Source organism: Brachyhypopomus gauderio, chromosome 12, assembly GCF_052324685.1.
Source record: "Brachyhypopomus gauderio isolate BG-103 chromosome 12, BGAUD_0.2, whole genome shotgun sequence".
NCBI classification, from domain to species: domain Eukaryota; kingdom Metazoa; phylum Chordata; class Actinopteri; order Gymnotiformes; family Hypopomidae; genus Brachyhypopomus; species Brachyhypopomus gauderio.
Window position 1 is genome coordinate 22,350,020 of NC_135222.1, and position 14,618 is coordinate 22,364,637.

A 14,618-nucleotide genomic window follows, 5' to 3' on the forward strand; every position below is an offset into this window, starting at 1 on the left:
GTTTTTTTGTTCTTCAGAATTCAATGACAATCTAAAAAAAAATCTCCAGTGACGTTACTGAACTCGCGGTCAGCTGTGTCAGCTTCTTATCAAATTACCCATTAAACAAAACCAAGTGAAACTGGCTTTGTGATTTTGTCTCCGTGTGGGTGTCGGAACTGTGGTGTATGAGCTGAGACAAAGAGAAACTGAGGCAAGAGCTACATACACATATAACTTCAATCTGGAAGCATGATTTCGAATTTGGGATCCAAAATCATGTTGAGTGGATACTGAAAGCTCATCGTGTTCATCCAGGTTCTTGAACACCTGGGGGAAAACCTGAAGCTAAGAAGGATGTGGAACACTTTGTGAGTTAGACATGTGCACTGATGAAGTTGGTACTTGTGACGAGTACTTCTCGAGTGAAAAGCTGGCTGACAGCCTTCCTATGTGTATCACCAAGGATGGAACGGTTACTGGTTATAACAATGTACCACAGTGTGGTATGATTCCTTTCTTTTTAAATAAGACACACTAGAAATACTGTTACTACTATATTTCTACTGTATAGCCTACTGTTCTACTGTTAGTGTTAGTGCTATATTTTCATGGAATTATATATATATATATATATATATATAATACTACAATAATACTATAGGTAGCACCTGTTTGGCAGTGTTGATGTCTAGCAGGTCATGACTGATGAAAGCTTGAAGAACGGTATCTCTCTGCTCCCCCGGTAGGGAACGTGTCAGCCTCTAAAATACGAAAGTACACAACCAGCATCAGTGTCATGCATCTGCAAAGGCATTTGTGACTCAACAACCAACACAATCGCTTTGGACTTGTGCAGAGAGCAGGGGTTGTACCCTATACAAAACACTATACAAAAATAAATAGAACATAAAGACAAATTACTGGCAAGATTGTCCTGAAATTTAAATTGCAGATAACACCAATTATTTATGTTACTTGATAAATTCCTTTTATGTTTCCCAGTTCAGTTAACTGTCAATGGTCAAAATGTACAATGCAAAATTAAACGAAAAAAGAAAAGACTCTCCCAAATAACTGATCATTCTGATAGAAGACTTCCATGCATGTCTTTGTGGACTTTGGATTTTCTAAACCTGAACTATCCATCTCAAAATGGTTTCGCAAAAGGGAGTTGCAAGGTGGGGTGGTAGTAGTCATACCCAACGTAGTGCCTGGAGCAGAAGAGACTTGAGTCTGTCTGAACCAGTCACCAGGTCCTTTTTCAGCTTCTCATAGTCCAGAGAAGGCAGCAATGGCACATCTTTGGGTCTCCTGAGGACAAGACAGTGGAATGAGGAGGGCCACCAGCATACAGACACTGGCACACAGACATCCGTACTGGAACAGACGTGTGAAGATGGTTGCAGCATCATTAGCCAGCATTACTAGTCAGCAGTGTTGGGAACGTTACTTTAAAAAAGTTATTAGTTATAGTTACTCACTACTTGTTCAAAAAAGTAACTGAGTTAGTAACTGAATTACTCTATAATAAAAGTAACTCGTTACCAGGGAAAGTAACTATTTGCGTTACAGTAAAAAAAAGTTATACGCGTGTATACAGTTACACTATATAAAGTGCATTTACATCTATCAAATTAAATTAAATTAAATTAAATATAGAGTATATAGTAACGCACCGCTTTTAATGACCAGTAACGGCATTGTAACGACAGGAAAAGTAATTAATTATGTTATCCCGTTACTGACAAAATGATGCCGTTATTTTCGCAACACCGTTAGTCAGTGATCATGGAATGAGAGAATATTGGTCACACACAGTGGGAATCGTACGCACAAGAGCTGTTCATTTATGAAAGATTCACAAAATGCCTCAATCTTCACTTTTAACAGGACTGTAGAAGATGGTACTTACTGGGCGACAATGGAGGCTCGTAACATAGAGGAGGCCTACACACACAAACACACAGACACACACACACACACACATTTATATATATGGCACAGGTCTGCATGTAGCCACATATTGCGGTCAGCTTCATTTTGGATCTTAGAAATACATCTTAGCCATACAAACAGATATTGTTTCAAAACAGGCATTGATTGTATTGATATTGTTTCACAAGCTTTTTCAGCCAATGAGTACAAGAAACAAAACAAAACAATTATTTGGCAGTAATTACCAGTTGCCACGAGCAGGTTATGAGAACTACACTTTGTGAGTCAACAAACTGTTGGGTTGCATGCAGAATTGTTTGTGTTGATATTATCATGCAGTTAGGGAACTGAAATTCCTCATGGGCAGGGGTTGGGGTTAATGAAGTTCTCTGCGGTCATTCCTGCACCTGACGATGGGCTCAGGTTTCACATCAAGCTCAGCATGCAAGCCACTGCTGGACCATCTCCAGGATGTCATTAGGAACTTTACATCTGCCATTCTTTGGTCAAGAAGTTGCTCAAAAAAAAAAAAAAAAAAAAAAACCCAAACAAAAGAAAAAACCAGGATTCATGCTTTTTGTGCATTTTAATGCGAAGGAATGTGAGCACATTCTACAGAGAAAAGGCAAAGGGTGGCACCTTAAGCTATTGTAACAAAATAATTTTTAATACGTTTAATAATTTCCAATAAGTTAATAATAAGTTAAAAGGTTGTGCATTGTTTCAGGTGACACTAAAATATGCACGCACGCGAGTGGCGCAATATATGCCTGTCTGCCCAACGGACATTTGTACAAGACTAATAATGACAATAATGTCAATGACAATAATGATTTGAAATCCTTTGAAGGTTCTGGTGCGGGGGAGCGTGAGTACTCTTCCCACGAGTAACTGTGTGAGTACTCTTCCCACGAGTAACTGCGTGAGTACTCTTCCCACGAGTAACTGCGTGAGTACTCTTCCCATGAGTAACTGCGTGAGTACTCTTCCCACGAGTGACTGCGTGAGTACTCTTCCCACGAGTGACTGCGTGAGTACTCTTCCCACGAGTGACTGCGTGAGTACTCTTCCCACGAGTATCTGCGTGAGTACTCTTCCCACGAGTGACTGCGTGAGTACTCTTCCCACGAGTGACTGCGTGAGTACTCTTCCCACGAGTGACTGCGTGAGTACTCTTCCCACGAGTGACTGCGTGAGTACTCTTCCCACGAGTGACTGCGTGAGTACTCTTCCCACGAGTATCTGCGTGAGTACTCTTCCCACGAGTAACTGCGTGAGTACTCTTCCCACGAGTGACTGCGTGAGTACTCTTCCCACGAGTGACTGCGTGAGTACTCTTCCCACGAGTGACTGCGTGAGTACTCTTCCCACGAGTGACTGCGTGAGTACTCTTCCCACGAGTATCTGCGTGAGTACTCTTCCCACGAGTAACTGCGTGAGTACTCTTCCCACGAGTAACTGCGTGAGTACTCTTCCCACGAGTAACTGCGTGAGTACTCTTCCCACGAGTGACTGCGTGAGTACTCTTCCCACGAGTGACTGCGTGAGTACTCTTCCCACGAGTATCTGCGTGAGTACTCTTCCCACGAGTAACTGCGTGAGTACTCTTCCCACGAGTAACTGCGTGAGTACTCTTCCCACAAGTAACTGCATGAGCATTCTTCCCACGAGTAACTGCGTGAGTACTCTTCCCACGAGTAACTGCGTGAGTACTCTTCCCACGAGTAACTGCATGAGTGCTCTTCCCACGAGTAACTGCATGAGTGCTCTTCCCACGAGTAACTGCGTGAGTACTCTTCCCACGAAGAGTGAAGACTCGCTGATTCCCATCACACCCAAGACACTGCCACACGCAGCCGTTGGCTGCTGGTCACGAGCTGACTCCAGGGTTGCCAACTTTTCAAGATCACTTGGAGTGAGATTTGAACCTGGTAGAGGTGGCGAGTGTAAATTGTTGACCGGGGGTGGGGGGGGTGTAAAATGGACACAAATTAAGTGTTATATCGCCAGTGGTTGGCGCCAGAGCGAACTAGTAACTAATTGAATCATAGATGTGGATCAGAGGTAAATAAACTAGATTTTTTTTCTTTTTTTTCGGCGTGAGATATCGGAAGTGTGGCGTGAGAGCGTGTGAAAACGGTCAAATGCCTGTGTCTCACGCTCAATGCGTGAGAGTTGGCAACCCTGTGACTCCGGGCTCTGCAAGCCTTTTTAGTGACCTTAAATATGAGGTAACTGTGATATTTTTGGCTGATTTCCAGCACAAACAAGGAACTTCAGTCTAAAAGTGGGCAAAAACAAGACGGCTGGACACCTGACTACTTGGGTGTGCGGACAGGAGGAGGCAGGTAGATATGTTAAATGCTAAGTAATGCATGCCCTGCGGGGGTTACCCTGCGTTCAAACTCAACAAAGAGTAGTACTCTTATTCTGAGGATATTCATCTCAAGAAACAGAGGGCAAAGCACTGGAGGAGCCACTGGGATTTGGCACTCACACAAAAGGACAAATGTAAAGGGGCAGGGGTGTGGAGGGGGGGGCACGAGTGAGACATGCGTGCAAGGGAGAGCGAGACAGAAGGAGAGAGACGAAGATACGCCAGCAACTTACATATCCATCATCATAGGGGGTCATAGAGTAATATCCCTTCACACAGAGGCAGACACACACACAAAGAAGTGGTTGAGGACACACTGTGTAGAATAATGGTGAATAATCTGATTTCGAGGAAGATTTTTTTTTGATAGCTAAAAAGTGTAAATGACCAGACAAAAGTATGAATGAACTTCAACAGAACCCAAATGTTTCTTGACACTACTACCATTGGTACTTATTATATGCTTCTTATTAAATATAAAATTTCAAAAAACATAATGAAATTTTGCCCAGAAAATTGCCTCACATGAAATAGTACAACAGGCATAGGAACTTGATGGAAGGTGATGAAACTGATGTGGAAACATCAGAGCTGTAACATGAGCTTCGGCAAACTCGATTCATCATGACTAAATATTAGCCTTTGATTCAACACGTTAGTCATTGTTGAAGTGTGTGTTCGTGCGTGCGTTGTGACTCACTGTGCCAGGCCTTGTGAAGTCAATGCTCTGAGCAACGCTTTGCCTCATCTGTCCGTTAAACAGGCGTATGCACACGGCCTGGAGGTACTCGGGGGAGATCTGTGACAGAGCGCAAGTCCTATAAGCACGTATATTACTTAGGTTAGGTTGTGAGTAGCCTGGGTCCTGCCAGGCCTGCGTGTGTGAGACTGTGACCATATGCACGCCCGTGTTATGTGTTTGTGAGCAAAGGGAGATCGTCGCTTGCCATTTTCCCGCTGATGGTGGCCTCGAGCGAGTCCACCAGTTCAGCAGTCACGCCAATTAGGTTGTGGTAGTCGCCTTGCATCTTGTTGAACCTCCTCATGTAGCTGGCAGCCCTCTTCTCAGCGTCAGCCAGCTGGGCTTGCACCTGCTTACAGCTGTCTGCGTGCACACAAATACACATAGAATCACCAACCTCAATTCCTAAATACACATACAAACGGAGTAGTACGTGAAACTGACAGACAAGCACAAGAATCAAAGTAAATCAAGCAAATAAATAATAAAGAAATGCATTACTTAAATAATGCACAAAAGACACATTATTTTGTCATCGATAGAGAAGGAAGATGTCAAATATTCAACCAAGCATAAATATTGAATAAGGTCATTACCCTTGCTTTCTTTTGCACTCTCTCGCTGTTGAGCAGCAGCTAAGGAAACACTTACTTTAATGTTGCATAGACATTCTGTTTACTTTTGCGTCATTATGAACTGTCACTGAGCCATTCAATCGTGCAGACTAATTTTAATCCTGTTTGCTCTGGACCAGCCTATCTATGAAAAGGACTTGTCACATTCAATGGAACATACACACTAGTGCCACACACCAGTCTGATCCTCTTTCAGACAGAGGACACACATCATAAGCTTAAAAACGTCACTGCCCAAAATGATCCCAGTCCTGAATAAGGCACACAATGTTCACATCCAGTGAACAATGAGCTAAACTGGTATGCAGTTTCTATATAGCTGCCAATTGTTTAATGCCACACATATCCTTGAACTTAGGATCCAAAGTCAGCTTACATTCTTATTTGAACTGAGAAGCTTAAAGTTTAAAAAGAAGAAGAAAAAAACCCAAACAATTGATTAATTCTGTTCTTCCTTTATGGAGTTCTTTAAAAAAAAAAGGGGGGGGGGCAGTTATGGTCTGGTGGTTAGGGAACCGGTCTTGTAACCGGAGAGGGTTGTAGGTTCAATTCCCAGGCCCGACTGAGGTGTCCTTGAGCAAGGCACCTAACCCCAACTGCTCCCTGGGCGCCGGGCGAGGGCTGCCCACCGCTCTGGGCACGTGTGCACCACAGCCCCCTAGTTATCACTGCACAGACGGGTACATTTCCAATGGGGTGAAAATCACAATTGACAAATATGGCAACTTAACTTTCCTCCTTTACCCCGATATGGACAGGATTAGTCTTAAATGGGAAGGATGTCTGGAATATTTTGGTATATAATGACAGAAATAGGAGTGGCTACTCAATTTATACATTATCATAACCCCAAAATCCATACATATGTAGCTAGCCTCAATGGTCACAACTACAAAATGTTATTGTTACATGGAATATTACACATTACCTAGGGCTATTATAAACCAGGACACATGGAATATTACACATTACCTAGGGCTATTATCTAGGACTATTATAATCCAGGACACATGGATTGAGTCTAAATACCTCCCTTACTTGTCTGCAATCATGCACAAATCGTAATCAATCCAAAATGGTGATATTTAATTTAGCAGGTTATAACAGCCACATCCTGGGTTTTAACAAGAGCAGGTTACATAACCTACATGTAGTACCTATAGCTACCAGAAGTGTAGCTCCTCTCAGAATGCCTTTGACAAGTAAATGATTCCTTGAGTGCTGTGCATTAGAAGAAGCATAAAACTAATATCCCCAGGATATTACAGAATATTTACTGACATGGCAATTCGATTGGGGAAAAAAATTACCTGAGGTTATTTTTACTGGTCATTTTGTAATAGGTAACAGTTGCTAGAATCTTTACCAAGGCAAAAGTGTAAATTCAGTAAAAATGACTGACTGCGTATTTGGACAATCAGGAAACAAGGTAATAATAATTACATTACCGCACCTCCTTATGTAAAAATAAAATATTTAAAAAATCCTTTCCAAATACGCCTTAAGTGTGTACAATATAAGCTTTTAATAAACCATACCAACCAATAAATTGTTATAAAAAAAGGACAGGATATGTGAAGTTGGATATTTGCTATTCATCTGTTTTTGTGTCAATACTGTGTGAAAGTAAATGAAAATTGTAGCTAGTTTTCATTGTTCGAGTGTGATGATGAACAAATGGCTAAAACTGATATCATAAACCACAGATAACATTTAGCTTTTAAAGTAATGTAATAAAACATATTGCGTTTACAAAGGCAGATCAGCTCCCACAATGTGAGGAATTAAAGTAAGGATACATATAGAGTGAGCAGCCGTGGTCTAGCTGAGGCTTTGAGTGTCAGAGCCAAAAGCTTCTCAAGCCTTTCCTTTAAATCTGGTGCCCAGGAATCCTACATTGAAACAAAAGATCAATGCACATTAAACCTCCCACAGGAGACAGTACAGAGTGTACACTATAACTATAACATAATGACACTGCAATGGCAATAGTTGACAAGGCAGCTCTACAGATGTGTATTCAGCGTGAGAAGGTGGGGTGGGGTGGTGTTGGTTACAGGGCACCTGGAAGAGCTCTTGGAATGACGGATGCAGTGCTGGATTGGGCACAAAGGGTAGAGCATAGAAGGGCAGAAACTCAGTGGTGTGACTCAGCACTGCTCCTCTGGTCTCTAGGTAGTGCCTGAACTGGCTCATCTGCTCATCAAACGCAGCTTTATCCTGTAGGAACATAGTCTCTTTAAGATCAGATACCAGAACTTTATAAAGGTTAGGGTTAGAGATTTTCATTCAGATATGACAAACACTTAATGCACAAGAGGAATGTAACAGTAAGAACAGAATATTAACTGTTTAAAAATGGACTCTTAATGACCACAAACTGCCCCCTAGACCTCATACCTACAAAATTAAGTTTTCAGTGCACTGTTGAATGTCAATGTTAATATTGTTAATAAGTCACTTAAACAATAGATTTTCAGTCTTAAAACAGCATTTATCAGGCCTCTTCTGAAGAGTAAAACTAGAACCATAAAATCTTAACACAACTACTATTTCTCCAAAATTAGGTAAGGTAATTGAGAGGCTGGTACCCCAATTTTTAAAATGATAAAATTTTCTTTAACAGTATCCTTTTGTATCAACCCAGGGCTCATGTTTGGGACCAAGATTGTTTATTCTCTGTATGTTCACACTGGGGAGAGTTCTCAGCAAATCTGTTTGTTTAATCTGTATTAATTGTGCACAATTGTGCTACGGGTCCCACTGACATGATTTTTTAACTGTCAACAAGACATCTAGTCCTGGATGGGTCCTGGTGGATAATTCATTATCATTGGGAATGTTCATCAGCGCATGCAGCACGTTCATGACGTCACAACATATCTGGAGTACCTATCAGTTAATTCTTAACACCTTATCAAAAACCTATGCGTCATGTTTGACTGAGCTTTAAACATCATGTTAGTATTGTCTCTAGAACATAATTTCTGTAACATAGCCAAGGTCAGAAGAATCCTCTAAGTGATTGATGGTGAAAATCTCGTACATGCAAAAACTTTCAGAATAAAGACTGCAGCAGACAGACTCAAGCTCATGCAAAGTTGAGAGAGCGTGTTGCACCAACACTTAAAGAACTGCACTGGTTACCTGTGTCATTCAGAATCTAATATTTTATTTTGTGTAAAGCTCTTTGTAAACAATGTATTTCAAAAATGCTACATAAATCAAGATTTTATTATTATGATCATTACCATTACACGTCTTAGGGTAGTGTCTGTCCTGAGAAATTTACTTGATCTTATACACTGCAGATTACTTGTTAACCGTTAACCCTAATACACTTCAGTAGCATGCGGAAGCAAGCGTGCTTTCTGTCTTAGGGGATCTACACTAGTTCAGTCATAGTACTAAAGTAGCCCAAAACAAGCCTGCTTCCTTTTGAGGTTTCTGCTTCTGCAGGGACATCTGCTGGCTAGAGAAGGTACATCACGATAAATAAAATAATTTATCTAACATTTCAAGCACACAACAAAAGTGAAGCAGACCTGTCTTCCAACAGAGTTCTTCAGTGGATAGATAGCAAAATGAATGTGCAAGTAGAATTCCAGTTTACGGACGGCTGGGTCATTGTCCCGGATGTCTTCGGGAACATGTTCTTCCCACAGCTCAAAGAATACCTTCATATCTCCATCCTCAAATGAGCCAAGCAGATCCTTCTGAAGATGCAAAAATTAACACTAAAATCAGTACATATCAGTGAAACTTGAATAAAGAGAACACAAACCCACACTTTAATATAATCCTAATAATAAAAAAAACCATAATCACATACAAAATAATATACTATGCTAATTATTTATCTTATTTTTATTATACAATATATATAATGGTTTAGCAATCACGATGGCTCTTGACAACCATTTTTCCATGTATATGTGTATTTATTTCAACTTTTTGTTTATATTATGCAAACATAATTTACCTATAATTTATTAATAGTTGGTTCAAATATCTTCTAATTTATATAAAGTAACTTATCTTTCTACTTATACTATATTTTCATTATTAATATTCCTCCTACTACTACTACTACTACTACTAATAGTAATAATAATAAATACATTTCCATAATCTAATTCTTCACAATTATTTCATTTTAAAGCTGTTATGTACAAAACACAAGACATTTGAGGTACATCTCAAGCCCTGTTGTATAAAAAAATTTGCAGCCTGAGTTTTAAATCGCTGAACTGAGCCCATCCCCACTGCTTTCTCATAATCAGGATTTATAACCTCATTAACCAATATTACACACCCATCTGAAAGTCGCTTGGCTCAAGATTTGCATAAAGTTATGAATATGAAGATAATCACAGTGAGCATGCAAGGCTAACACAATGCATAAATTGTTTTCTTTCAGCAATGCAATTTGCCATACCTGAATGATGAAGGTTTTGGAATCTCCTGAAGAGTTTCTGGGTGCTTTTGGAACAGGTTTCCCTTTGCTCTTGCACTCCTTCTCAAAGATCTTCACTGTTTCTTCCAACTCACAGAACTTGAGGTACTGGCAATTATAACATTTTACATCAGCAAGTGATTATAGACACATGGCATTATTGCTCGGCATGTTGACTGCTGAAATACAAAGCCAAAACATCACTGATTTCCTCTAACTGCTGGCTGGTGTCACACTTGAACCCTGTCAGCATGCGTGCAAGGTAAGAGAGCTCAATTGAAACCAGAAACCACGTGATCAGGCTGATGTTAGCTCCTTATTCGTAGCTATTATTCAATAGCTAATTACAGCTGCGGAGCTGTGGGCCCTGTGTAAAGGTTACATGTATCAACATTCAAGCATATTGGCCTGTTTGCTTTTGTTTCATTTCTTTTTCACTTAGTGGTTCACTTTGGCATTTATTTACCTCATAGCTAATCTTAGCATGGTTGTCAGAATTACAAATGACACTTTTAAGATGTGGTTCTAAAGAAGCGCTTCTGTAGATGAACCTGCTACCTGGTATTCTGTTGGTTTTAATGTTGCTAAAGTGAAGGGAGCTTTGGATATTCATTAAAGATTTCAACCCAATCTCGTGGAAAAATATGAAACTGGTGAGGCGTAGTGTACAAATACAAGGAATTCAATTAACACAGCCAAACTTCTAGAATTCATAACTGCAGATGCAGTCAGTGGACACGCCATTGCCCCCAGCAGATGTGGTCATGCGGTCACCTACCTGAGGCCCGACATCCACATTGCAGGAACTGCTATGCCTAGATATAGCGCTATAAAAATGGACTGCTACTGCTACTGGGCCACCCAAGTCTTGGTCATCCCAAGGGTTCTTCGTAATGTCTGCCTAGGGAGCTTTTCCTTGCCATTGTCTCCCTTGCTCTGGCTTGCTCTTTAGGGATCTGGACCCATGTGTTTGTAAAGCTGCTTTGTGACAACATGTGTTGTAAAAAGTGCTATATAAATAAAAATAGCTGTAATAATAATAACCAACAATAATAATAATAATAATAATAATAATAATAATAATAATAAATAAGGAGTATCCACATACTTGTGGCCATATAGTATAGCCATATCAAGTCAAGTTACTTTATTAGTACCCGTGGGTAAACTGGTTTCGCAGTTCATGAGAGAGGTATAGATGTCCATACATATAGGCTACAAACACATAACACATATACATAGAGAAAAAAAAACATTATATATATATATATATATATATATATATATATATATATATATATATATATATATATATATATATATATATATATACACATATATATATATATATATATATATATATATATATATATATATATATATATATATATATATATATATATATATATATATATAGTCAGCTATTCATCAATATTAGATAAACCTACTTCTTTGATCATCAAAAGTAGATCTGCTTCATTTGCCAGAACATCCCCCATCTCTTGTCTGTTTTTGGAGTTCATGTGTCCCCAGGCTGTTAAAATAAGAGAAAAATAATTATGGTCATGTTGTTAAAACTCTAGTTTAAGTACAGTGGCCACTTTAGTATTAATACTCCTGCAAAACTTAATTTAATTAACCTGCAGGCAGTCAAAATAAAGCAAAAGGAATTGTCAAACTCCAATTATTAATATAAATTATTATAATAATTTAAGGGTATATTATATTATATATTATAAGTGTAAGTTATATTGTTTTAACTTGGTTGCCATTCCTAAGAAATGCCATATTATTCCAAAAGCTACATCCATTTGTACACAGCTAGGTGAGCACTGCCCAGAGTAGCTATTTCACAAAACGAACAGTAAGTTATAATACATATTCAGAATCATATAAACAGTTATCGTTGCTTAATCTTTACTTCGCTAACGGACAAATCAGAACCACTAATTAGTCAGCTAGCTAGCTGTGGCAAAAAACAACTTACTAGTTTAGCAAGAATTTAGTAATACTGCCCATTATGTGCATGTAGTAATATTGTATAAATATTGTACGGTAATGCAGCGTTAAATAAATAAAATTATTGAGACTGGGAGAATGCAATAAAACATGAGTTAAAAATAAATGAGTTAGCTAACTTAGCTAGCCACATTCTGTGGTCATACATTATTATCAAACACTGTAGCTAGCTAGCTATCTAAGCTAGCAAGATTACACTTACCTCAATCACACATAGTCCTTTGTGGTAATAAAATGTCACTATACATTTCTATCAGACTAGTAAAACACTTAAATCTCAAAAGGTGTAACTATATTCACTAAAGTTGACCAAATGGGACAGTTAGTTCAGCTTGGTGAGACTACAGTGTTGTTTTTACCCTAGTTACCACCAGGAAGACGCTGTGGTAAAGACACCTAGCAACGAGCAGCCGGATATCACCCTAAAGTGTCGTAAATACTAAAAAAAGTCCTATAATCTGAAATTAGGCGGTTTATAGATCGGGGTTTTATTCAGCAAATCTAATTTAACGGGAAAGCAACGTTGTCTGGAAAACGAGTGTATGGTGAAATCTTTTAATAAAGCGCCGTTTTATTTGCTTCCTGGCGTACTGCGACACGGAAGTAGTTGTGAGGCTGTAAAGGCCAAAGGTGAAGCACGTTGTAGCATGGCGCCGCTCGTAGCGTCCCATTCAGATATTTGACACACGAATGAAAGCTGCTGTTGAATGCAAACTTTCAGATATTTACGCGAGTGTTGGGATATAATATAGGATTTAGAAACATTGCAGCTACGTGGCTTAGGAGAAAACAGTTTTTTTTTTCTAAACAAGCATAACCGGTAACAACTAAACTTAAGCTAACTAAATTAGCCAGCATGCTAATATTTTGATGTTTAAACATTTATCTTTCGCTTTTTTCCCCGCTTAATTTAAATACAATACTGACTAATAGGATCCTCGTTGATCTGATATAACAGTAATTGTTTAGTTGACTTTCCTGAGCAGACGGGCAGTAGCCGGCAGGAATGGCTGGGATTCTATTTGAAGACATTTTTGACGTGAAAGATATTGATCCTGATGGGAAAAAGTTTGACAGAGGTGAGGCCAGGAGGCAGTCAGAGTTGATTATTTAAATTTAATCAGAAATCTCACTGAGTATTTCTCTTTTTAAAGAAATTTTTCTTTTTTTTTAGAAAAAAATGAAATATGAGGCAATAAATGTAATGGACAGTGATGCGATACTGATTTACATGCAACGTATTTGGCAGCGCTGCTCTTAGTCACATTACATAGTCAGAATCTTCCCTTTCTTCTTTCTTAGTCTCTCGACTTCACTGTGAGAGTGAGTCGTTCAAAATGGACCTCATCCTGGATGTGAATACTCAGATTTATCCTGTTGATCTAGGTAAGGTCTATTTTACTGACTGTGTTTACTACACTGTTATAATTTCTATCACCCAAACCTTATGCTTGCATTATACTAGTAAACTACTTTTAATGAGTGTTTAGTTTCATTGCCTTCTTCACTTTGTATGTAAAATATGTTCTTGTACTGTCTTGAAAAAATGCATGTAGTGCTGAAAATGCCTGTAGTTGGTCTAGGTGACCAGATAATGAGGCCAGATTTCATTTTCAGGGGATAAATTCAGATTGGTAATAGCCAGCACACTGTATGAAGATGGTACTCCGGATGATGGGGAGTACAATCCTCAAGATGAAAGACCATCCAGGTAATTACTGTCATCTACCATCACTGCAAACATGTACACTGTGCTCAACACTAATGTGTGTTGTCTCTCTTTAGAGCAGATCAGTTTGACTATGTAATGTATGGGAAGGCCTATAAGATTGAGGGGGATGAGACCTCAACAGAAGCAGCTACACGTCTGTGAGTCTTGTACTGGTTTTCTCTTTTAAACGTGCTTAACTGAAAATGCATTTACATTACACAGGCAAGACCAACTTGGAAATGTTTTGAAACTTCAGACTGGCTTATTATTCCCCTCCCCATCCCCAGGTCTGCGTATGTCTCGTACGGTGGCCTACTCATGCGACTACAGGGGGATGCCAACAACTTGCATGGCTTTGAAGTGGACTCCAGAGTCTATCTACTCATGAAGAAACTAGCATTCTAACAGAAGTCATGTGCATTATGCTGTTCTGACCGTCTGTGCTTTCTTGTGGAACAATAAGAGAAACTCTTAGACTTGTTATTTTTAAAAGCAAAAACAAACAAAAAACAACAAAAACAAAATGCAGAGCACCTGATGCTAATTATGTAAATAAAGCCGTTTTATATGTATGGGTCTTTAACTTTTTATTTGTTAGCTTTTGCATTTTATTAAAATTACATGCAAAATGTTTAAATGTGGATGTGGCAAAAAACATCTTATCATGTAATTTAATTGCCAAATAACTATTTGACCAGACCATGTCCGCTTTATCAAGCTAGGAGTGTATTCTACTATTTTGTGTGTGCAGGCTTTGGAAA

At 39.1% G+C, this 14,618-nt stretch overlaps 2 protein-coding genes across 6 annotated transcripts in view; one reads left to right on the forward strand and one right to left on the reverse strand.

Annotated features, from left to right (window-relative positions):
* Positions 1-12,719, reverse strand: part of armc9 (armadillo repeat containing 9) — a 32,478-nt gene extending 19,759 nt beyond the window's left edge. For 3 of the 5 annotated variants that reach the window (XM_077023863.1, XM_077023862.1, XM_077023860.1), the window contains exons 1-13: positions 12,349-12,717; positions 11,576-11,661; positions 10,110-10,235; positions 9,217-9,387; positions 7,736-7,891; positions 7,471-7,563; positions 5,633-5,657; positions 5,242-5,399; positions 4,995-5,093; positions 4,528-4,563; positions 1,895-1,929; positions 1,182-1,293; positions 651-743 (exon numbers count right to left, since the gene is read on the reverse strand). In XM_077023863.1, the coding sequence (XP_076879978.1) occupies positions 651-743; positions 1,182-1,293; positions 1,895-1,929; positions 4,528-4,563; positions 4,995-5,093; positions 5,242-5,399; positions 5,633-5,657; positions 7,471-7,563; positions 7,736-7,891; positions 9,217-9,387; positions 10,110-10,235; positions 11,576-11,650 (1,179 nt within the window). In that variant the 5' untranslated portion in view covers positions 11,651-11,661; positions 12,349-12,717. Of the gene's footprint in view, positions 1-650; positions 744-1,181; positions 1,294-1,894; positions 1,930-4,527; positions 4,564-4,994; positions 5,094-5,241; positions 5,400-5,632; positions 5,658-7,470; positions 7,564-7,735; positions 7,892-9,216; positions 9,388-10,109; positions 10,236-11,575; positions 11,662-12,348 lie in introns of all 5 variants that reach the window. The other 2 variants (XM_077023861.1, XM_077023864.1) reach the window with 2 other exon arrangements.
* Positions 12,720-12,753: 34 nt separating this feature from the next.
* On the forward strand, positions 12,754-14,532 carry polr2h (RNA polymerase II, I and III subunit H). Its single transcript, XM_077023869.1, has 6 exons — positions 12,754-12,966; positions 13,133-13,225; positions 13,449-13,532; positions 13,764-13,857; positions 13,932-14,015; positions 14,145-14,532. The coding sequence occupies exons 2-6, from the start codon at positions 13,153-13,155 to the stop codon at positions 14,260-14,262; spliced, it is 453 nt and encodes a 150-aa protein (XP_076879984.1). The 5' UTR covers positions 12,754-12,966; positions 13,133-13,152; the 3' UTR covers positions 14,263-14,532.
* The last annotated feature ends 86 nt before the right edge of the window (positions 14,533-14,618 follow it).

Coding starts and splice junctions, on each gene's coding strand:
- polr2h (XM_077023869.1), top strand. CDS start 13,153: ATGGCTGGGATTCTATTTGAAGACATTTTTGACGTGAAAGATATTGAT. Junction 13,858..13,931: donor CAAGATGAAAGACCATCCAG/GTAATTACTGTC, acceptor GTCTCTCTTTAG/AGCAGATCAGTTTGACTATG. Junction 14,016..14,144: donor ACAGAAGCAGCTACACGTCT/GTGAGTCTTGTA, acceptor CCCCATCCCCAG/GTCTGCGTATGTCTCGTACG.